Below are 24,821 nucleotides of genomic sequence, written 5' to 3'. Positions count from 1 at the left end.
ACCGTATTTATTCCACAGTACATTGATTGTGCTGCTGCTGCTGCTTGCCTGCCGCTGTCTGCTGCTGCCTGCTGCCCGTGGTGAGTTTGGTGAGTTCATCATGTTCATGTTTTGACTTGGTTAAACTGCTGCTGCGAGACGGGCACACAAAATAGTGGTGGTGTGTGTTGAAGTCCTCTTTCTAGTTTATAGGAAGTACATAGTTGTGGGTGGATGTACGAAATTAAGGACCAACGAGATTTCATTGATGCGTCTAGATTTTAATGCGAATCAGAAACAGATAACAAATGTATTTGGCTATGCGCAAAAGTGTTAGAATGGGGTTTTGGGGTTTTTTGAGGACAGTGTATGGTCATTGGTTTATGGGATTTTTCGAATTTTTGTGTGCATAAGATGATTACGATGAAAAGGGGCTACTAAAAGTGATTCATTTTTCTGAATAACAGACAACGGCACCACCTTAAAACCAATCGTTTATTGGTCTTAATCCTAAACTAAAATTGTCCAGCAGGAATAAATGTCATTCCGTAGCTTTCACGATACTAATTTGATACCATACGATAGCCATACCGAAAAAGAACGTGTAATTATCGTATAACCCTTATTAAACCATTCAAAAACTTTCCGAACTTACTCCCAAACTCATTAAAAAACATCTAAAACATAAAACTAACCAGCAGCCATATAAAACCCTTCCAAAACCCTCATATTCTCCTCCTAAACCTCTAATTCAGTAACCATCCAGAATCCAAGCTAAAACCATACCTGGAACTCCCATAGTAGCACTCCAGCCATCCCCTGTTACCAAGCGAATCATTTGGCTGAACCAACGGATCCCCCTGTCACGTGCCATTTCCCGCTGACAATATGAGTGTGAGCTGTGATTGCAGTCGTCACTTGTGTGCTCGTGTGTGTGTGTGTGTGCTGTAGGGGGGTTGGGTGTTCCGTTCGTTTGCTTGACTTTGGGTCTGAATTGGGTTTGCTACCTGCTTGCCGTTCGTTGGCGTTTGTGCTTTTTGGCGCGTAGACCTCTCTCTCTCCAACGGTGCTACGTTCGAGTATTTCGCCAGCAAACGACGATTTGCACGATTTCTCAGCCTAACGAACAGCACAGCCCAAAGTGCAGCGCCGCACAAAAACAGAACGACAAAAGAGGCAACCCGAAAGCAAAGAGCTGCATTGTTTATGTACTGCGGGGAAATCGCTAATGAGTCAGGTTCCACTTCTGGTCTACAACAGCAGGGGGGAACGTCCAATCGGCACAGTTTGATTAGGCGACTGATAAGCAAACAGCCTTTGACCGTTTATTGATCTATTTACTGCAACACAAAAAGTATTTTGGGCTCACTAAATCGTGGCTCAAAGTGCCTCAGCTGCTGTCAAATGCAGATCAACTTTGGCTGTTTAGGCACGAGAAATTCCAGCGCGAATATTTATCTTATCTGCATGGTCAAAAATCACATGGGCCCGGGAGAGAGAGAGAGTCCCACTTTTGGTGCAAAATATAATGTACATTGAACTTGACAATGCCCCGCAAAAATATCTACTTCTGGGGATAGACCACGTCACGCCTAATGACTGCTGACTGCGTCAACGATGCGTAGATAAAGACACTATCTAGCGATAAGGCCAAAAGATAAAGATTTTGGGAACTCTCTTTGTTGGCATTCTGTGGAAAATGGAAGGGCAGCACTCAAGGGTAAGGTTTGACAGGGGTTTCCTAGTGCAAAGAAGAAATTGCACGAAATATATTTTTAGCTACGAAAAGAATCTCTGACTCATAACTGAAACATACATACATACATCTTAGAAGGATTTGCTCTAAAATAAATAAACTATGCTTACAGATCCTCTTAAGGAATTCCATGTCTTCTTTCATCTGTCTCAAACCCCATTGTCTAATCTATTTCCTTTCTTTTCTTTGCAATTGTAAACTTGAAATTTCTTTTAGTTTCCTTCACTCACAACTTTTTCTTAAGTGTTTCCACAAAAGTGGGGCTGCTAATGCTGCTGCCCCAAAACAATTAACTCAATTAAGTTTCAACGACAACATTTGTGTGCCCCGAGAATTTCTCGCCTTCGAGACGTGCCCCCGAGCACATGTCAAATGTCCGTGTCCCTTGCCCTTGGCCTTTCATTTTCCTCCCTCCCCATCCCTCTCGAGTGATGACCCTATAAATAACCTACGACACAGGCTGTGCGTGAGTGCGGCTCCCCCGCAGTTTTCTAGAGACCGAGCGAGAGAGCAGCCTTTTGACTCTGTTGATTTTAGGCATAGCCTATCCCCACTTTTACCCCCGATTATCCTTCAGAATGCAGGCAGACAATTAAAATGATTAATTAAGGAGCAGCAGCAGCGGCAGGACATTTTTCGGGCTAATGACTTAATTAACCCGCCAGTTGAGTGTTCCACAGCTTAATGTGGTCGCCTCAACACAAGTGAGAGAAAAGAGACCTTTGACCCTTTTTCCACGTAAACTGCAACTGCCGCTGCTCCTTCGGCCTTCCGCAAGATGTTAATTTAATTAATTTACAAAAAAAAATAAGACCGTAGCCGAAACGAAACGAAACGAAACCAACCGAAAATGTGTGGCAAGTGATGCACCCAGTGTGCGGAGAGGTGTTTGCCACAGCATTTAAATATGTGAAATAAATGAGGCAGCTGCCCCGGCAGTCCCCTACCGACCAAAAAACCAGACTCCATGTTTACACCTTGCTGGTCTCAGAGCGTGCGCGCGTTTCGCGGGCGTTTAAAAACGCGCCAGCTCCAGCTCCAGCATCCAAGGTTGGCGGCTTTTTCCTTGTCTACACAGAAATGTATCTAGTAGATCGCTATCTGTATCTGCGCGTTTGCAATTGTTCCATTCACGTCGCGTATTCAATTACAAAATACATTGTCATGTCCACTGTCAGCGGACATGATTTCCACTGGTTTATAAATTGGTAGACAAAAACGATCTGATTTCTTCTTGAAAAGCATCTGCCATCGATGGATGATCAATAAGTGTATTGGCGCAGCATTTGGGAAAGCATTGGTATGCCATTAGCAAGGTATTAGCAGAGCCATTAGGCTGCCATCGGAGCTAATCACAGAGACGCAAAGTATCTGTAAATGCAATAATTTATGTTAATAAAATTGTAATAGTCGGCTGTCAGCGAAATGGCGACGAACATGCAGCCAGCCGTCATACAGATCGGCTCAGCTCAATTCAAATCGAATCAATTAAAAACCAATCGGTAACCAATCTGCTGCTGCCTGGCCTGTCTTTTGTCTTTAGCCAAGTGACCAGCAACAAGTTGTTGTCTCGCTTTGTTTAATATACAAAAACATGTTAGTTAACCCTTGACGCGGGAGTGCAAGGAAACATGGAAATATTTGTAATATTACCTACGAAATATCTATAATAAATTTGTATAATAATAAAAAAAAGTGAAAACCCTTAGCTTTTTAGAAGATAGAAAGCGGACAAGAGGATTTAGGAGGATAAAGGTTTATTCTCTGGCCTATGCTCATTAAATACTAGGATTGTTCACAAATATGAAGCCTACATAACTTTCTTTTTCTGTCCCTAATAACTCTCTACCAGTTAGTCTCTTTGGAATTATGTTTTGGGGCCTGTAGTCTCTTTATTTCCATACGTTTCTTTGTTATTAATGAAGGTCTTGAGACAGATCCTCCACCATTCTCCCATATCGTAATTTATAATACCATTCCAAATCCTTAAAACCATCCACAAAATGTACTCTCCTGTTCAGTCTTTTCCCTGAAATTTGTAACAGACTTAACATGGAATTTTATCTATTTATCAGGAGTACTTGTAAATAGTTTAAGTAATGGATATATTCTATACATACCAAGGGGTTAAAGCAAATGCAAATAAAATTAGTGGTTAAAGTGAAATGTTGTTGTCGTACTCCGATCGCATTAGATTGAACTTAAGATTCGTATCTGGATCTGTATCTGCATCTGTGTCTACATCCCTATCTGCATCTCTATCTATATCGGTAATGAGAAAACCGCCAGCTGAGTGATCGATTATGCTGGAAGTGCTACGAGTGGCAGTAGCAGTGGCACTTCGCTCTAATCACAATAATTGATACGTAAATATTTTGTTTTGGATTGCAATGCAAATTATGTGAGCCATAAATTACATCTGTGTTCCTTGCCGAGTGGGCCTTGAGCTCTACACCCATTTCCCCCACTATGGCTGAGATCTATCGGAACTCTGTTATAAATCAAAATTCCAGCATTCCAGCATTTGACTTTCTTCTAAATTAAACCAACAACATTTCGGTTCAAAAAATAAGCAAAAATGTTTTATTCCCTTCTGATATTTGTGTTGCCGCTTATCTTGCCGGCTTGCTCTCTGTTTTGGCATAAAGTTTGGCTGCCAATGTGCGAATCTGCCGTTGCCATGATCAGGGAACACAATAGGGCGATGGAGGCGCTCCGAAAGTGCCGAAGGGCTCAAAGGCCACATCAGGGCAGGCGTGTACAATTGATACGTTGATAGAGCGGGGCGGGGGCTAAGCGAATTGAGAACAAATTGTACAAAATTTTAAAGTTATAACATCAAAAAAACATTTTCAAAAAAAAGTAGCCCCCAAACCAACGACAAAATGCCGACGCTCGAACTAGCGATGGTTGTGGAGAACATTTACTCTGGCATACGCAGATGTTTTGGTCCAGAAAGGTACGACAAACGATTCTCCTTTGAGATTTCTATCGCTCACAGAGATATAAACCCCCCTAAGACCCCACAAAACATCCAAGACACAGCGCCCATGTCGATCGAGAATGCCACAGCGCAGCTTTCGTTTCACTGGCGGCGCGGATTGGGCTGCAAATCCTCGACGCTTTCGTGGCTATCACTCGGAAACCAACTCCAGATGCAGCTCCTCCGAGCGTTTGCTCTCCGAATTTGAGGCCTCCACAGACTACATACTGCAGCAGCACCAGAAGCAGCAGGAGCTTCAGCAGCTGGACAGCATCCCGCCCGTGGACTCGCGCTACGAGCTGCATGGCTCGGTGCCGGGTCTGACTGCTGCCCTGGATCATGTGCTGTACCAGCGCAAGATGTGGAAGCTGCAACGACGCACCCTGATGGAGAATGCACGAGAGGCGATTGGGCTACAGTGCGCCTGCTGGTGGAGCAGATACACGCCCAATCTGCGGGCATTGTGCATTGAATCGAGTTTGGATTATCTCTCCCGTCCGCTCACCACCGATCAGAGACCCGCAACTGACCCTGAGCCAGGGATAATGGCTTATATACGTGAATTTGTCAACATTTGCAGAAAGGTAGGGTCAAGGATAAAGCTATGAAATATTCCCTCAAGCATTCCCCTCCTTTTCTGACAGATATTCAAAGCCGCGGATTCGGTCCTCTCTGATGGCTGGTACATCAACACTTCACCCTGCCTCGACGTGCTGAATATCAATGAATTAATACCCGATTTAAACAGAGCCCTGATTCAGCATTTGCTTCGAATTGAGGAGCTGCCACCAAGCAATAGTTTTTAGAGCTGCCCACCCGCCCAATAAACCAACAAACCCAACACCAAAAGTGGCTCCACTTTGATTCGAATTTACTGCACACTTAACGCCACGCCCCCAGGTGAGCGTTGGGCAATGATCGTAAAAAAAGTTGCACCTGATGGATGGAATCACCAGCGAGGAACGGAACCCGTTGGCAGGTGCTTCAAGCTGTTTGGATAGTTAGTTGCTGGATCAGAGACCACAGGCAAGAGACCACAGACCACAGCTTCAGACTCCAATTCATGAGTCAATTCTTGTACATTCTGGCGCCTCCTTTTAGCCCATTTCGAATGTCATCATCTTGCGCTTAAGAATTATGAGTGCGGCACATGCAATGATTGGATGTGGATCTGGATCTCGAACTGAATCTGAATCTGAATCTGGTTTGTGCATTCCTTTGGCGCTGTGCGGGTGACGTTGACAGCTAAATGAATCGAATCTCATTTGGTTTGCCAAAATATTTATGCATCTCGCATTGACTTTGGTGGACCACGCCCAGCGAAATTTTGCCAGCTTTATTTATGCGAGGGCCACCAATGAATCAAAAGAAATCTGTCAAACAAGTTTATGACACTTTTCTGACGCCCCTCAACCAGTGTCTGTCTGTTTCTGTCTGTCTGTTGTCGGTGCCGTTGACATTTTAATTTGGCAGCCATCGATGGCAATTTAATAAATTTGCTGCCTGAATTTAATTGAATTTTGGAGCACTGTTTGCTGTGTTGAGCAATTGATGAGCGTTTCAACGAAGGGCACCTTGAAAACTGTGCAACCCTGAACTAGGTAATGAAAATGGGAGAGCTGAGGGTAAATCTAAAGGAGGTAGGAGCTATATTTAGAGGAATTTCAAGAAGACTTTTACTGTAAAGATTGAAAATAAATGTTTTGTTTGGGTTGCTATTTTGAACTTAAATATGATTCAATTTTGATGAAACTTTACATACTCCAAGTTGATAGATAAATACCAATTTCTACTCAATTTCAACCTTTTATCTCTAAAACTATGCACTCTACACCTTTTTCTATCGACACTACCCAGAGCACTACAGCCCCAAAACGCAGTTCTGCCTCATCTGCTTTAATCTATCCACCATTTCAATGCACAACTTTCCCATCTGATCTACCGAAATTCAAATTTCCAAAAGCTTCTTGTCTTTTGGGTTAAACATTCTTCTGGTCTCTCTGGTGGGGTCCCACAATCGCTCATTGTGTCCCATGCTCTATGGCAACGATTCAGTCAATAGATCGCCTTTCATCCCACAATCTACTACTACTCGTAAATGTGAGCAATTTTTATTGTGCCTGGACTGGGCCGTGGACTGGACTGCCAACGAAATCGATATCAATATCTGGGCTATTAACAAAATCAGTGGAACGGCCAATGGAGACCAATGGATATGCATGTGTTCTATGTAAATTTATGGATCTAGCTGGCAATAACAATTAATAAAAATTGAAGGGAAAGGGGAGGGGCTAGGAGGAGGCTAAGGTGCATATCTCGGGTTACCCACTTCAAAAAGATATCAGAACTTAATCAAAGAAGCAATCGTGTAGAGAGACAACAAAGGCCCATTTGGGCGCGTGGAAACTGATGTTTCGTCTGGTGTGTCTTTGGGGTGCCCAATTTTTTGGGGCCACTAGCGCCAGTTGGGCAAAAAACCGGCCTTGGAGAGCGAGCAGCAACAACACCGTTAAAGAGCACAAAGTTCTGTAGTCTAGACTGGTTAATCCTTTGTAGATCTTGTCCAGGCGATAAACTTGGCTATCTGTCTGATTAGTGTGGCCTAATGTGACAGCCAAACGACGTTCCAGTTCCAGCTGGCGAGTACCAGTTCCAGCTCCTGAGAGTGTTTTTCCACCTTAACTGTAGTTTGAGTGATGTAATTGGAGCGGCTTCTATTTGTGGATGGCAGTCCCTGGATGCAGTTGATGGTCATGACCCAGGGGCAAGGCATAAATCAACATGTTAGAGGCCGCAAGAACACACAACCACAAACCGGTTGCCATGCCTCTTTCCCCCTCTCTCGCAGTAGCCATCCTTAGGTAAGAAGTTGGCACCCTTTTTTCTGTGGTGTTTTCTTGAAGGTGATGCATCCAAGAGGACGGATGGCTCTCCTTCTACACTTTTATTCCCGCATGTGCCATTGAGATTTATTATATTTTTGTGTGTGTGACAGAGCCAGCGCCTTGTGTGTGCGTGTGTGTGGTCCCAGCTCCACCTCCTCCTCCTCCTCTCTGACTTACTTCTTTTTGTATTTATCTTTTCATTTGTTTAATTGCAACTCAATGAACTTCGAGTGAACTTCGCTCAACAGGTGGGCCACCCCCTCGAAAACCTTTCTCTCAATTGATTGACATTGAACTTTTTGTTATTGTTTTTGTTGTACTGATATCATCTACAGCCTCAGCGACTTCCAATGAAATCAATAATCTGATTTCCAGTTTGTTCTCTGCCTTTTCTTGAGTGTCAGTTCAGCCTCGTATATCAATTTCACCGTTAAATGATGCGGCAAACCCAAAAAGAATCTCGAACGCAGGCCCAGGCCCATGCCCAAAAATGCCGCTGGCTGTCTCTGCCGCTCTTGAAACATTACCTAATCGCAGGGCCTAAAGACCAATTCCAGTTCCAGCAAAATGCCAAACTAATTAACTGGTAAACAAAAAAACAGCAAAAACCAAAAAGGGAACCACCAAAAGAACAGCCTCAAGGGCTTACTGACCGGCGCTAAGCTTCCAAGTATATATTTTTTTCTTATACTCGTATTTTTCGGGAAACCCTAATTGAAACAACTTTATTACCAACCAAAAATATTGAATATTGCACAAGGCAGGAGGATTGTGTGGCACGCCTCGAGGATATTTACAAGCAGGAGAAGGCGTCAACACTGCACCATTTTTATGTGTTTGCAAACGGATCTTTGCGGGCCTTACGAATCGATTGGAGTGGCGCCCCAGACCCCATTTCGGTTACTTCTTTTACAACTTTCGCAGGAAATGGAAGGCAGGAATGGAAACACAATGCTGCAGTTAAAAATTGAAACAAATAATTTACGAGCTCATAACGAAACCAGAGAGCAGGAAGCTGCCAGCCAAGATGCAAGTCACAGGCGCAGGCGACTCTCCGACGTGCCCGCGGATATTGAGAGTTCATCGAGTAAGACTGCTGCTCCTCCTACTACAAAAAGTGTCAACTATCAGGGGTATACACCTGAGAGAGCGGGGGGTGGAGGGTATAAGGTTTCGCCGATCAAATGAAATTGATATGTATTTATTTACCAAAGAGAATTCCGAATACCAAAAGAACAGACAAACATTTCTGTTGAATTTTTGTTTGTGGAATTTTCATGGTGCAACAGGTTTGGTTTTTATTTATTTTTTGTTAGATCATTTTATTGTCATTTGTTTGGCCATAAAATATTTCGACATTTTTATTGATTGTTGAGTTTTCTAGTTGCATTTTTGACATAATTCTTAGCCCGATATCCCCACCAAAATGACTCAACCGAAGGAACCTTTGGACTCTTGACGCGCTTTGGGTCAGAAATTTCTATTTCGTTTGCGTAATTCCCCCGGGTGGCCGCGTCATCGGCAAACATTATGGTCATGCACCATAAAAAATAACCAAAAACACAATAGTTGTGTGCCAAAAATATCCAAGGTTTTGGTAGGGTGGAATATCGGACGTCAAAGGCGGCAAACCGCAACAATTGACGCTGCCAGGATTTCAAATTGGAAATAATTTCTGGAAATCTGTTTTGGCTGCGGTTCTGTGTGAACCTGGGCACGTAGACCCATTCTATGAGAACTACTCAAGAGTATAATATGCAGATTTTTATTGCAAAATGAGTAACAGTTGTTAAAGCTTACTCATAATTTTACAGTAAGTTTTTTTTCTAAACTTACCCACGTGTTGTATATATTTATCAGCTTATAATATAAATAATTTCCATTTATCACACAATGAATTTCAAATTACGCGCCACTTTGCCCGCCGGCTAGATGCAGCTCTGACTCATTTACCGCCGTCTGGCAACACTGCTTAGCACTACGCAAGCAAACCGACCGCGCTTACGTTTCACGTCTTCCCATTTGTCATTCGTTGACTGTTTCGCTTTTTTTTTACCTCGACCCGCACAAAAATGGCCAATTTAGTCGCCCGATTAACGGTTAAAACAGGCGCACTAATCACACAACGCACCAGCGTGGGCGTGGCCGTGTGCAGATATGCCAAATACTCAAGTGGACCGGCGAATCCAGGCGGATTTAGCAAAAAAACGCGTCGCTTGTTTTCGCTGTTGGGCGGCAGTGCAATTTCCGTGGCCGCCGTCATTGCAATTATAAAACTGCGTGCGCTGGATAATCCCGTGAATGCAGTGAGCCTGAAGAAACGCATGGTAATTATGTGCACAAAAGTGCAGCAGAAGAATGCAAATAAGTGTTGTGCCTGGTGTGAAAAAGTCAATAATTTTTATGGACGTGAAAAGACTTGCGCATCTATTTTTAGATTGTGGTGGTTCTGCGCTACGTTACGCTATACCGTAGCTGCGACAGTGTTGCTTCTATCGTTACGCTAGCCGTCAGCTGTTTTCTATTGTTTTGTTTTGTTTTGCTCGCGATATTCGCTGCACTACATCGGATTTTTATGAGTTCATTTACGTTTTAATTAGTTTGTTTAGCTAATCAATGGTTTAATTAGCTCTTTAATGGCAATTGCCTTTCGATCTGTGTATTCCGTGGGTTTGTATGCAGTCCCACACGTTGGAAAAACCAGAAATTTGGTTCAGGGCCGTTATCACTGCTCACTCCCCATTGAATGTGTTGTAATTTTTGTTGTCGCTTTTGGTTTTCGTTTTGGTTCCAAGTTCAATGAAATAACAAAAAATCAACAATAGTTAGGGGCGTAATTGCTGCTTGGTCAACGAAGCATTAAATACCCTAAGAGATTGTGATTTTGCTTGGTTGCTATGTGATATTGTTAACTGATGTTGATGAAATTTTGCATAACTATAAATGAATCCCTAGAAATTCTGCTCGTAAAGTTTCACTGTAATATATCCACAAATAAAAAACTTCCAGGGGCCTACTCGGCCCAAAGGGTATCCAAAATCACCAATTAAACCCGCAGGCACTATCTACCCGTCATTTGTCAACCTGTTGACATTGTCTCTGGCTCGGACCCACCAGACAGACGGTGATGTGCGGTGCGTGCCGCCCTATAGAGGGTGTCCGACGATAAGACCAGACCCCTATGAGTACTTCCACGATTTGTGGTGTGAAATGTTAATATTTACATTGGTAGGGGTAGGGGAGAGGGCTCTGAGCAATTGCTTATCAGAGCATAAAGCTTTGGAAGTAGGTGAGAGATAGGATTATATTGCCAAGTACTTTGTATGGTGCTTAGGGGAAGGGGCGTTAGTCATGTGGATTGGGTAAAGAAATCCCTCTATTGATAGTGTTGACTCCCTCAGGAAATGCCATTCATAATTCACCTGAAACCAAAGCAAACAGCTCGGATGGAAGGAAAGTTTTAGACAGGATTTCAATTTTAGATTTTACCCAGCAAATAAATGGATTTTTCTCCAGAATTCAGCTAAATAAATCCTTAATTTCCTTCATTCCTTAAATATTCATACACTACCTACCCAAATCTTCATTTACATATCATTAAATATCTTTCAATTCCATACGAAATCCCACATCAAATCCCATCTTAAATATCTCAAGATCAAATACTCTTAATGCCACATTGTAAGTGCCACAAATTCATATGAAATCATGCACCACACACCTTGAAAAATGCATTACCGCGGCAGCAGCGGCAGGGAGATATATGATATGATATGATGAAGTGGCAAAGTAGTTATGATACGATACGCCCACGCACCTGCAGGCGGCGGCGGCGGCGACTATCCAATGTTCTGTTCTCACTCTCCTGCGGCTCTGAATGCTGACAGAATGCCAGTTACTGATAAATTTATCTATCAATCGATCTGGTTAACGGATTTGATACACCCACCAAACATGTCCCTCCCCCCCCCATCGCCCAATGCCAGACGCAGGCGTGGCCTGGCCTGAGCTTCAATCCGGAGATTTGGATTTTGAGTTTTGGTTTGTCCCTGACATGTGTGTTATGACAACTGCGCCGACGACTGCGCCTGATGATGATGAATGAGTTTTAATTGTTGCCTATAAAGCCAGCAGCGCCTGCAGCCACATCAAATCTCTCCTTGTACACCCGAGCTACCAGGTCCACCAGCACAGTGGTGCCGAAGCCATGGAAATTAGCAAATATAAGACGGGGGTTTTTGGGTATAGAAAGGAGCTCAAAATGTTAGAGATTTAGTTGGAGAAACAACTTCTGAAGGAAGAACTTATTATCATGGTTATAATTCTTAATCTAGTTCTTACTCAAAGAAATTATCCAGGGCCCGAAATATGCTCATATTTTCGTTAATTTTAAAATAATTTTCTATGAATGTTATTCCCGAAATAAGCCTGATTTTAAGTCTCCCAATCTGTGTCCTGTCCTGTTCGTAGTTTTTTACTCCACTTCCAAGGTTACTTCAAATTTTCTCTGATCATAAAACCCTCGAAAAATTGCCATAATTGAATTGTACTCTTGAACTACTGTTCCTTGCGACGACTGCAGCCTGCAGAATGATGTCAGCTTTTGGCTTTATGAGGAATTGTATCTGTGGTGCCTCTCGGTGTTTTGGTCTTATTTCGTTCTTGAAGACGTGGGCGTGGCCGTTGCGAAGTGTTTGCTGCACATGTCTAACATTCAAATTGGCCTTTGTTCAGACATCGGAGATTCGAATTGAATTGAATGAGTGTCTGTGGCAGGGTACTCCTGGGAGGAGCAGTAGGAGGCGGAGGAGGAGTAGAGTTATGGCCTGGGAGTTGTCTTTGCACCACAAATAAAATACAATTGAGTCATTCCTGTGGGCCCCCCTACGAGACAGGGTCTAGATTACATTTTTTTCGGGTTTTGTGGGTGGCATTAAATGTCAGATTTATGAGGATGAAGAAGGGAGAGAGATGATACCCTCACAAAATGTTCTCAAAATCAATTTGACACTTTATTTGCCAAAGGCAACATCACAACGTGGGAATCCTGTCCAAGTCGATCATCAAAATGCGAATTAAATGCGAAAGATCTACATGCACGATCCGAAAACCGGATCAAATTAATATTTCGGAGCGCAGTTGGATGCCCACTGGGCACTGGGCACTGGACACCAGGCAGGCATTAATCAAAACGTCACCAGATGGGAGACCTCGCAGCAGATTGCAGTCCCCCAGGCCAAAGCCAAAGCTTTTGTTGTCGGGTGACGGCCTTTGTGACCAAGCGGCGGAAATATCGTTGGTCGTGGCGCGATCCAATCATTTCATTGATTTATTTCAATTATACGAGAGTTATTCCCCACCAAATACGCACAACAACGGCAAGACCAGAGCAGGCATATTAAGTTACCTTCCTTCATCCTTTCGATTTGGCTCTGATTCAATATTAAACCCATTCCGCATCCATTCCTTTCCAGCGCGATGATAGCGAACTGGAGAATGTCAAGCTGACGGCACGCGAGCGTCGCTTCATCAAATTTGCCTCCGTGGAGTACGATGATCAGTTGTACATGACGCCCCAGGATTTTCTAGAGTCTGTCGTGGAACAAGAGCCCAGACGTGAGTTTCATTTTGAGATATTTCTTATGAATATTTATTCTAATTTGTTTTTGTTTTTGCAGCTCGCTTAAAGCGCCGGCAGCTATCCAGCGATGAGGTGGACAAATACAAGGAAAATACACCCGCATTGAAGAAGGGCTCCACACGGCTGTTTCGGAATTTGAGGGATAAGGGTAAACGACAGCAGTACATTATGAGCGTTTTGGGAGCTTAGAGAGATTAGAATTTAATCATGTTCTGTTCTACATTCCTACTGGAAAAACATCCTACTATTGGCAGCTTTAAAGTCTCGATCGTATGAGATAACCAGATAACCAACAAATCATATAAATACCCAAGCTTTAAGGAATCTTTCGATTATAGTCACATGGGTTTTAACTACATCTTTCTCTAAGCTCTTAAACGCTGCGTTTATAGTTGCATTCATGGTTTATTTCCGTAATAAACTTTCCTCTTAAATTGCAGGCATTGTCTCCTACACGGAATACCTGTTCTTGCTCTCCATTCTCACAAGTAAGTAGTTTCCTGATTAAACCTCAAAAGTAACCCCAAATTAAGCCTTTTTCCATAATTTTACAGAACCCAAATCTGGTTTTCGCATTGCCTTCAACATGTTCGACACGGACGGCAATCAGCGCGTGGACAAAGACGAATTTCTAGTGGTAAATAGTGGTGCTGCTGCTTCTAGGTGCCGCCACATTTATGGCTTCTTCGTATTGGCTTTTCGTATGATTTATTTATAATTTATATTACAAATTTTATTCATTAGATAGTTTCCATTTTGGCGGGCGCCTTTAAAGAGAATCAAAATGTTGATCCCCAAACCAAGCGAATTGTAAGCATTATTTTTCCTTTTATTTGATTTAAGTTAAGTCTACAATTTAATTTAAAAATGATAATTCGTTTAAGCCAGCCTAAGGGCAATGGAAGTAAGCTGCACTTAACGGGCACACCAAAAACCTATCAATTAAGCTATGATTTCTATTGATTCTTCTACACTTATATTTATGTTTAATGTACAATTTGTTTTATTTGTTAAAACCCTCACGTATCCCCCACTCGTATGTTAGCTATCGCGTTTAGTGTCCTATGATGAGCAAAGAGACATGCAGAATAGCCGCATGCCCATGGCTAAGAAGGGTCTTGTAAGTGGGAGAATTAAATCAAATAAAAATCGTATACAAGTTATGTTGGCTTCGCTGCAAAGAGCAAAAAGAAGGCTCAAAACAAAGGCCACAAAATCGCACAAGTCCCATGTATGCTTACGTTGTGCTACGTTTCGTTTTGTTTATGTTACGTTACGTTATAGATCATATTTCTAAATGTATATTTGTTTTTGCTTTAAGTACATCTTTTGTATCTTTTGTATTGCTGTTTAAAGTTACTTTTTGTTACTTTTGTTCTTCTGCGCTTATCGTTTTTGATGCCCCCCACAAACGACAAACCAAGCTCCCACCAAAAAAACCAAAATCCTCACTAAAACCTCCCTAACTTTTCTTCTCTGTCTAAAACCAAACACAAACCCGCAAATCCACAAATTCCTGCTCTATCCGCCGGCATGTACATTCAATATACCCAGATGGAGCGCATTTTCAGCGGCGCTTGGAAGGAGAAGCACGGCGAGCAAGAGTCCCAGGAGCTCGAGCATGAAGTGCCCCCCATTGAGGTAAAACCCAACAGCATGATAACCCCTCCCCAAAGTGTGACTAACTAGCAGCTTCCAGCTACCAACTACCAATTTGACTAATCCCACTACCTTTAAAAATTCCCAGAAGGACTATGTGAACGATGGCGAGGGACTGCAACGTCGTCATGTGGTGCCCACCACCTTGCAGCTGCACTTCTTTGGCAAACGCGGCACTGGCGTCATCAACTATGACAATTTCTATCGCTTCATGGACAATCTGCAGACAGAGGTGCTGGAGCTGGAGTTCCATGAGTTCTCCAAGGGCAACAGCATCATCAGTGAGCTGGACTTTGCCAAGATTCTGTTGCGTTACACGTATCTGGCCACCGATGAGTACGATGTCTTTCTGGAGCGACTGCTGGAGCGGGTGAAGGATGAAAAGGGCATAACCTTTCATGATTTTCGTGACTTTTGTCATTTTCTCAACAATTTGGATGATTTTACAATTGCCATGCGGATGTATACACTGGCAGATAGGGCCATATCAAAGGGTGGGTAGAACTACTCCTTACTCTCTACGGAAACTCATTTTCTTCCTCATATTTGTAGAAGAATTCTCGCGCGCTGTCAAGATCTGCACGGGCTATAGCCTCAGTCAGCATTTGATTGACACTGTCTTTGCCATATTCGATGCCGATGGCGATGGTCTGTTGTCCTACAAGGAGTTTATTGCCATCATGAAGGATCGCCTGCATCGCGGCTTCAAAGTAAGTGGTCGTTTCTTTGATTACAACGAGGCTCTGGATGCCTATGACGAGCCCGATTATCCCATATTTGTGGCCTGGCGACATCGCGTCTGCAGGCACTTGGACTACTTCATTGACAGCGATGCGCTGTGGCACTAAATAAGCTTAATTAAATCACTCGTTTTAGTTGTTTTGTTTGCATTACACTCGAATGTCCTGCAGCTCTCTAATCTCATTGTTACTCATTTGTTTTTGTGTTTGCTTTCGTTTTCGACTGTAATCGTTTTTATTTTAGCTCTAAGCTTAATGTTTTTTCTTAGCTAATTTATAATTTCTCTTAACAAAGGCACATTTTATTTTATCTTTAATATTAATTTTACACTCAAATTGGCCATACAATCATTAAACCCTGATGAGCACAAGAAATTTGATTTTTATTCCTTCAAAAACATTTGAAAAATGTAAGGAACATTGTAAAATTGTTAATTTGTTATAGTTTTATATTTGTTTTAACCAATTAAATTAAGATTTCCCACATTTACATTCATTTGCGACCATTTTACGTCACAGTTTTCCACGTTTTAGCTGCTTATATTTTCTTTTCCTCAGCAAGAGGATGTTCCAGATCTAGACGAACGTTTAGCGGTACCCCTTGATTCGCTCGAGCCCCAGGGTGCCCCAGAGGAGGTCAGTGGGTGCCGTCGAACCCACAATTTTCACTTTGCTGTTCACTTTTTTCTGTTCTGCCTCCTCCAATCACTTGTGTCTCTCCCCCAATTTTCACTTTTCGTTTGTGAGCTGCCTTCCGCCTGGTCTTTAACTAATCCTCCAAATAAACCTTCCTTACAGTCCGTGGCCAAGTCCGAGGGCTGGGATGCCTTCAGGTTCTGTGTGCGCCAAGAGATGAAGACCCTCATGAAGTCCTCCAACTAAGGGAAGGAATGGATGGGGAGGAAATTATGAAAATCTACGCCAAAGTGAAACAAACCCAAATTCTAGTTACCACAAATTTTTCTTCCAAAGAAACAAAATCTCTTGTATAGAAATTATTTAAAACAAAAAATTGTATTGTTAATGCATCGAATTATTTATGAAATTTGTTAAATATGAAAAAAACTCTCATCCGCAACCACGAAAATGCATAGAAAATATTGTTGAACCCCCATTTTGTTATATAGCATAATTAATAAATTGTTTTTTCAAGTTTTTATTACATTTTTATTTAGTTTTCTTTTAATTTTTGATTAAGATTTAAAGACTTGCTAGAAAATGCATTCAGATAAAATTCGCATCAAAAGGATCTCTTACTCCTTTCTCTTTTTCTTCTCTTTTCTTCACCTCAAAAATTAATACTAAGTGATTTTTAGAATTAAATATTCCGCTTGTCAGGGGGTCGGGAGGGGAGTGTGGGAAGTTCAGCAGGGGCTTGGGGTTGGGTAAGGGCACTTAACTATTGCATAAATATAGTATCTAAGTATCTTCCAATATAAAACTCCAACGCGTATTTGTCTAGATCATTTCTTTGCACCCGGGCAAAACAGAAAAATAAAAATTATCACAGTTAAATTGCGTGCATTCGACAGATGACGGATACACCCTATACAGCTATATCTTCTATATCATTATCATTATCATTTTCCTCTCTCTGTTAACATCTATCTAGCGTTCGTTGCCGGTATACAAAATATATAAGTTCATCCTTTTTTTTGCTACTGAATTATAGGGAATTGGTTTTGGAATAGTTTTCTCTGCATGTGGTACACAAATTGCACAAAATATAACTAAAAATAACAACAAATATAGATTAATTAATAAATGATTGCATCTAAATGATAAATAAATGGATTTATCTGTGTGTCCTAGTCCTGCGTTGTGGGCGGCAAAGTCCAGCTCACGTACTTCTCCTTCTCCTGCGTGTCCTTGTAGTTGCTGCGATTGGCCGCCGCTTTTGAGCGACGGAACTTGAAGTTGGCAAACACATCACGCTTTGGATCACCTTCCAGCGCCAGAGACTGGTCCAGGTCTAAGTTACGCTGCAGTCCCACCCCCGCAATGGGCAGCTCATCGCTTGCCTTGCGGAAGTTGTACGAACCCTTGCGCAGCTTCAATTGCTGCTGCAACTGCAGCTGTTGACTGGCCGTAGATGGCGGCGTCTTCTTGGGGCTGCCCATCTTTGGCAGTGGCTTTGGATCCCGCATCAGTAGGGGAAACAGCGCATCGTCGGCATCAAAGTACCATGGGCGCGAAAAGTGATAGCCGGCACTGTAGTACGGCTTGAAGATGGGCTCATTCGAGCAAATACTGAAGGCGTGATAGGCGTGCGATATGAGCTGCGGGAAGCGATCCACCCAGTAGTTGGTGAACTCGTGCGGTATGCAGCCAAGCATTTCCTGGGCAGCTGGCGTCAGCTCGTGATAGTGATGCTTCTTGTTGCGCAGCGCCCGCAGCAGATCTCTTACACTGGCGCCCATATATCCGCGATACTTACGCAGATCATCGGTGATCATGGGATCCAAATGCTCATTCCAATCATCCAACACCACAATGCGGCCATTCTTCTCCAGCGATTTGAGAGGCTCTGCATGGAATTGCAGCTTCTCCACGCGATCGCTCACATCCTGCAGGAAGGAGAGCATCTTAGGCTCATCCCAAAACAAAGGATGATTGCCAATGCAGCGTGCAGGCGGACGCGACTGTGGATCCTTGTGTATCATGTCGGAAATGAGTTGCTCAGCAAGAACCTGCCAAAAGGAAGATCAGTTTAATGAAACGATCTAGTGAAGGGAAAATCATTATGCTTACCGTCTTGCTATTGTCGCTGTCATCATCGGAGCGCAGCTTTGACAGATTGTACTCATGGGAGAGTATGTTGGCCTGGCGCTTCAGATTGTCCCCAAAGGCATGGTGGCCTCCGCTCAGAACATAATAGTAGACACAGCCCAGCGAAAAGATATCCACAGCGGTGGTCTGTAAGATGAAAAATGTTTCAGAAGATAACCCAAAGGCAGATTTAAATCATAGCTTACCGTTCTTTGGGCCCTCATCATTTCGGGTGCTATCCAACCATCTGTGCCCGTAACGCCCGAGCGGCGGGAGAAGCTCGTCTTGCCGAAATTCAACTTTTTGCACAGTCCAAAATCAGAGATCATTACTCGCACCTTGCCCCTGGCATCGGGCAGCGAGATCAGAACATTCTGTGGCTTGATATCCCGATGGACAATGTCCAGGGAGTGCAAATGACTCAGTCCGGAGGCCGCCTGGCCAAGCACTTGCCACACATCAATGTGATGCTGCAGCTCCAGCGAACGATCGCCTTCGGTGTAGTCCTGCAGCGTGGCGGCACACAGCTCCACGGCTATGTAGCGGAACTGACGATCCTGTTCGGTGCAGAAATAGCGCACAACATTCTCGTGGGCATCCGATTCACGGAGCAGCGCCACCTCGCGATCCGCAAAGGTAAAGCACTCGGGCAGGAGTCGCTTGACGGCCACCGATCGCTCCTCGAAGGAGCCTTTAAAGACAAAGGTGCCCTCGCAGCCCTTGCCCAGCACTTCGTTTGAGTTGAAGCTAATCTTGCCGACACGCACCTGTCCGTTGCCCAGATCCACCAAATCCTCGGCACTTATGTTGCTGCCGTTGCTCCCCTTGCTGCCGCTTCCGTTTGTGCCCTCTGCGGTCATGGCCAGCGTTTTGGAGCCATTCTCGCTCTGCTTCTGCAGTTCCCGCATGGTGCTGCAGGTGTACCAGAACAGCGCAATCATTCCGAGCACAATGACAATCAGTATCTGGTGCACCTTTCCGCTTGGATGCTCCATAAACCACTCATTGATGAATGCCTGCACCTTGTTGCTGTTCTGCAGGATGATCGTCTTAGTGCGATTGATGGTGTTGCTGTTTGTCCGCTGATTAATGCCCATCTCGACGAGTTCAGGATCCGTTTGCACACCAATATCCGCCGCATTCTTCTCATTGTTGGCCAGCAGGCCATATCCATCGTTGTAGTTGTCGATGGTCGCTAGACTTTGGACATCTTTGCCACCTGCGGGCGTGGGTGATAGCTGTAGATTCGCATGCCCTTCATTGGGCATATTGTAGTGGCCCAACATGATGCCCGCATGCTCGTGCAGCACATCATTGATGTATACGGTCTTGGGATCCGTTTCCTTGTTGCTATTCTGCTCCCCAACGGGTCCATCGAGTAGTTTCACTGGTGGTGTGGTGGAAATTCTAGCTGTATTCTTATCCACCAGCGAGGGAAGGGCATACAAGCCGCTCTGATGCTCGCCCACATACAACGATTGACTGTAAAAGTACAGAATGATTTCGTAAAGGTAAAAAAGAAAGCGATTTTTCTGTGCTTACAATAGTTTCACGGTGTTTACATTCCCTGTTTTGGATTCCTCGAGTATCGCCTGATAGGCCTCATCCGAGAGCGTGGTAAAAGGCACACTGAGCAGTCCATCGGGTCCCAGCAGAAAGGCAGCCACCACGGGACTGCTTAGATCTCGCTGCCACAAGAATTTGCCCTGTTTGCGATCTAGGGTAACGATCTGTCCATTTGTGGTGGTCGTCAGGTGAATGTACTCTGTGGAAAGAAGAGATTTATTAGCAAACGAATGACACTTAAAGATTCTCTGCTCCACTCACCATACTCCTTGACCAGCTCTGGCGGTGCACTGAGCGCATTGTAGTCATAAAATGTGATATTCCATGGCTTGGCATTCTTATCCTTGGCCAAGCTATCGAACATCATCACCGTGTACTGTGTCCTGCCCAAATAAATGGCCCGCGAGGTGGCCCATCCAATCTGTTCCCCCTCCTTCCCATCCATTGAGGCATCGCCAAAACCCATGACCTTCTCGCGTCGCCCTGTCTTGGGATCGACCATGTACCAGGTGTCGCTCTTCTTGCCAGAGTACAGTATCCCATCAGAGGAGCGACACGGGGCATTGGCCACCAGCTGAGGAATGGTGTAGGGCAGCTTCTTAAGGCTGCCCATCTGGCCCAGCTGATAAATGCTGCCATCTCGCGGGTCGGGCAGAAAGTGTGGCACTTGGAGATTTTCCTGCGGCTCGGCTACGATGGGGGGATCTGAAATTGGTGAGAATTGTGTGATTAATAATGATTGCTCATCGATTCTCGTTATCCAATTGAGTGAGTTATCGATAAAGACAGTTATCAAACAAGCAGTGCAAGTAGTTCATTGCAAAAGCAGTTGAAGTACTAGCCAAAGAGGAAACTATTCATAAATTCTTATTTAAAATACTCAAAGATTGCGCGTATCTTCTTCGCATTGCCAAAATGGGGAATTACAATACACTAATCTCCGTATATACTATCTTTCATATTTTTTCAAATGAATACATTTACTTATAATGGTAAATCTAAAAATGTAAACCTTCCTTTTTGTCGTACCCTCAAATTTGAAATGTTTTCAAGTCACTTATCAACTTGGTTTACAATCAACAGTGCTTGGAGCTGTAATAAAATCTGTCGAAAATCGATTCCATACCAGATAACCCTTATCTTATTTATATTATAAACTTTAAACACCCGAATGAGGCTAGCAAGAAGGTGTAATCAATATAATAAATGTCTGTTGGCAACGAGAACCAAACAGAACCCATGCCATAAAACATTTAAGAACCCCTTCCCACTGAAAACTCTAGATTTTAGAGTCATTCTATAACCCTTTAATGCATTAACATACATTGTGTTTCCCTTGAAAACCCCCAGATCGTAATTTGAGGCATACAACAGTTGGTTAAACAACCAATTCCACATGCATTCTTCTGGCAGTCAGATCTTTGTTTTGTGAACCACGCGCAAATACGATATATGCCATAGATGTACTTATTTACTCCACCAACAGCCAGTCAACCTGTTGGCAATTTATGTTATCGCTGCTGTGCCCAACAGAATGAATAACGAACAAATAACGACTTCAACGACAAATGCAAATGGCTAAAGCATGGCGACTACTGCTGCCAGCGATAAAGAGAGTGAAGTGAGGAGCACCAAAAATTGATATATTACCCAAAGACCCACGCGTTTCCAGGCACTTCATAAAATCTCACTCATTCCTCTACTATTGCCAGCTCTTATCACTAATTACAGCCAGCCACTACCCGCTCCGAATGCACATGGTTGTCGTACAAGAGGGTTGGATAGATCCTACCAATACAATCAATTTCTGGGGCAGGTCATTTAACCCACTCCGGGCCTGCCGGGCACTTTCATTAGCATATAGATTCTAATTAGCTGCCACCGCTAGAAGACGCCACAAAAACAAGTTTCCGCCGACATGTGATGAGGTAATAGAATTGAAAGAATAAAACGAATTCCCATCTAAATATCGGAAATACATTTATCAGAAATATAGATCTGTTGTGTTATGGCTGGGCAAATCGTAGTAATTAATGTGTATGTTCAAAACAAACAAATTAATGGCATCAATGCATACGGATGTGATTTTTTTGCTTTGGAAACCTCAGGTCACACACCAGGCCTGGGACCTATGGTCCACATGTGTCGATGACTGCAGTTCCCCGAACCACCGAACCCGAATCCATGCGACAGCATTGAAAATTTCTAATTATACAAAACGTCCCATCCATCCATCCATGCGCAAGTAAGTTATCGCATAAAACAATCTTTACGGGGCGTGGACTTTTTTTTGGTTCGTTTCTCAAAAACCAAAACACATGTGTTGGGAGGATAGAAATTATTGTCTGGGGAATTTATTTGGAGGCATAACTCAAATACTGTGCATTGGGAGGCCAGCAGAATGAGTTTTAAGAGCATTATTAATTGAAAATGTTAGCACAGGCAATCGCAAAAGAAAGCCCAAGTGTACTATAAATAGGAAAACTAAGAGAGCTGGGAATCAAAACAATAAAAAAAGGAAACAGAAAGGAGGTCGAATTTTGGATGCACTTTTTGAATTTAAATTGAAATTAGTAATCAATAACCAGGCAACCCTGATATAAGGATTATTTCGGATTATTGTCATATTCCTCTAACTACAGTTGCTTGCAATTAGTCAGTGCAATAATGTGTAAAATGCCTTGTTTCAAGTATCTTTTACAACACTATACAAATCAATAATAATGCAATTCGACTCGTTAGTAAGTACGTCTCCAATTTTACCAACAAACACCTGTCAAAACGCTTGGAGACTCTCACTGTTTGTGTTTATATTTCTTTAACCTCCGATCCGCTCCGACTATGACTCACATTTCCATTTTGCGCTAGTTTTAAATTCTGGAAAATGCTTTAGCTCCCCATTTGGTAGAATATACTGGTAAAAACAATTCTAGAGCTTGACCGCAAGATTATAACAGCCATTATAACCCGTAGACCATTAAAAATCACAACGTCACGCCTGATAAATAATTCAAATTGTCTGACAAATCGCTCCAAAGTCTAAAGACACCCACAAACGGGGTGTAGAGTATTCATAAGCAGCAACTGGTGATATCGCGCTGGCAACTTAATTGAAAGGAATTGTGTGTGCCTGTCTAGATTGTGTATATACGTGAGACCTCTTATCAGTCCACAAGATTCAGTCACAAGCACAGCACAAAAACACAAAAGACGAGAGAGGAGAGGGAAATTTTAGAGAAGGAAACAACATCACTCTCTCGTACTCCCGTTTCACCATCTGTTTGTGTTGTTACGGATGTCACCGCGGTGGCGAGAGCGATGAGCTCATCGAAACGCATGTTTATGTTGCACAGAAATTCGCACAGATTGCATTCCAAAGTGCATTTGATGGGAATTCTTGGAAGGCGCATGCCGGCGTAGTGCATATGGTGCATAAGCATAGGGCATGTGTTTCATGTCTCACACACACAGCGGCACGCTCCATAAATGGGGTAGCAAGTTTTGGGGAAGCCACAAACCACAACTAAAATATAGAGCACGGGTCGGCATCGGTCTACCATGTGTATGGGAATGGGGAATAGGAATGGGAATGGGAATGGAAATGTGTGTGGTGTGCGGGTAATTACCATCTGCTATTGTCCAGCGTATTTCACTTGTAATCGGATCGATGGCTGTCAGACCGCCACCCAAAGTGGAGAACACCATCAGGGCCTCCTCATCGCGGGCTAGGTCCGTGCAGTCCTGCGGAAAGAATGTTAAAAACTCAATTGATTACCAACATGACACACAAATTGTTGAAATATTTAATTGACATTTGTGGGACATGCGTAAAAACCACCCGGCTGACTGGCTGGTTGGCTGCCTGCCTGCCCTTTTGTCTGCGCCCGCCTCTTACCGTCTTTTCTTCAGAGCTGCTGCCACTCACAACTTCTGCCGAGTCGACAGCGGCATTAGCTGATGCAATCGAGCCGCTGGCAAGCAAAAATAACACGCTACAAACTAAAACGCAGAATCTCATTTTGCACAACATCGAGGGAGCAACGAGGGGCGACAGAGAGGGAGCGAGCGAAAGGCCGTGTACAATATTTGGGTTTCTTTTGCACTTGCAATTAGTTTTTGTTGTATAACTCTGGCATATTTTCATGCCCACTTATATCATTTCAATTTATAAACACTTCCAGCACTCGCAGTGGCTTAATTCACGCATTTTATTTCCATTTCACATTCACATGAGACCACTATTTCCATTCGCCATTGTTGAGAATATTGAGTTGAATGGCTCCTCTCTTTCTCTCATCTGTCTATACAGAGTTGCAAAATGACCAATAGTTTTATCGATACCATGATGATAATATACATAGGTGGTCCGGTCGGAAAAACGGCGACACTAACAATGGTGTCAAAAAGTACGAGTGCAAGGGTTCTGCCACTAACCAAATAGTATAAGTATTATACTGCGTAGTAAGTGTGAGTAAAAACAGACAATAGAGTGTGCTGAATAATTCTTTGATGGCATGGGGTTTAAAGTTACCAATTGCATGAAAGGGATCTTAAATTTTTATTTCATTTTGATTTTTAAAAATTTACCACTTGAAAGTGGTCGTTATATTTGTTTCTTAATAGATTTTTTTTCTTTGGCTCTTAGTTCTAAACAAATTTGTAACAGGCAAGGGTTAATATTTGTGACAAAATTCGTAAGCACACAAGTCGACAAGCAAACACGCACTGAACTCTAATGGTGGGAAAACGAAGCGATTAGGCATCTGACGAAACCACCTTATATAGTTGTATCATGACCGATACATTTCATTTCTCTCCTATCTTGCTATCGGGACAATGTTTA

At 43.1% G+C, this 24,821-nt stretch overlaps 3 protein-coding genes across 14 annotated transcripts; 2 read left to right on the top strand and 1 right to left on the bottom strand.

Annotated features, from left to right (window-relative positions):
• Positions 1-4,265: 4,265 nt before the first annotated feature.
• Positions 4,266-5,567, top strand: LOC117898402. The gene is made up of 3 exons (XM_034807763.1): positions 4,266-4,694; positions 4,756-5,302; positions 5,363-5,567. The coding sequence occupies exons 1-3, from the start codon at positions 4,621-4,623 to the stop codon at positions 5,522-5,524; spliced, it is 783 nt and encodes a 260-aa protein (XP_034663654.1). The 5' UTR covers positions 4,266-4,620; the 3' UTR covers positions 5,525-5,567.
• Positions 5,568-9,613: 4,046 nt separating this feature from the next.
• On the top strand, positions 9,614-16,807 carry LOC117898503 (calcium uptake protein 3, mitochondrial). 12 transcript variants are annotated; one of them, XM_034807945.1, is made up of 12 exons: positions 9,614-9,930; positions 13,078-13,219; positions 13,282-13,392; positions 13,685-13,732; positions 13,799-13,881; positions 13,989-14,054; positions 14,290-14,364; positions 14,799-14,885; positions 14,995-15,397; positions 15,456-15,613; positions 16,202-16,279; positions 16,442-16,807. In XM_034807945.1, the coding sequence occupies exons 1-12, from the start codon at positions 9,676-9,678 to the stop codon at positions 16,523-16,525; spliced, it is 1,590 nt and encodes a 529-aa protein (XP_034663836.1). In that variant the 5' UTR covers positions 9,614-9,675; the 3' UTR covers positions 16,526-16,807. The 12 variants fall into 12 exon arrangements, with proteins under 12 accessions (XP_034663836.1, XP_034663835.1, XP_034663841.1 ...); XM_034807944.1 differs by having other exon boundaries at positions 9,615-9,930; positions 14,992-15,397; XM_034807950.1 differs by lacking the exon at positions 14,290-14,364 and having other exon boundaries at positions 9,615-9,930.
• Positions 16,808-16,918: 111 nt separating this feature from the next.
• LOC117898501 (serine/threonine-protein kinase/endoribonuclease IRE1) lies at positions 16,919-24,262 on the bottom strand. The gene is made up of 7 exons (XM_034807943.1): positions 23,874-24,262; positions 23,605-23,719; positions 20,240-20,683; positions 19,955-20,177; positions 18,619-19,894; positions 18,395-18,559; positions 16,919-18,333 (listed from the first exon to the last, which is right to left on the bottom strand). The coding sequence occupies exons 1-7, from the start codon at positions 24,120-24,122 to the stop codon at positions 17,452-17,454; spliced, it is 3,354 nt and encodes a 1,117-aa protein (XP_034663834.1). The 5' UTR covers positions 24,123-24,262; the 3' UTR covers positions 16,919-17,451.
• Positions 24,263-24,821: the final 559 nt, after the last annotated feature.

The sequence above is a fragment of the Drosophila subobscura genome, chromosome O (assembly GCF_008121235.1).
Source record: "Drosophila subobscura isolate 14011-0131.10 chromosome O, UCBerk_Dsub_1.0, whole genome shotgun sequence".
NCBI classification, from domain to species: domain Eukaryota; kingdom Metazoa; phylum Arthropoda; class Insecta; order Diptera; family Drosophilidae; genus Drosophila; species Drosophila subobscura.
This window is presented reverse-complemented; position numbering and strand designations above follow the sequence as displayed.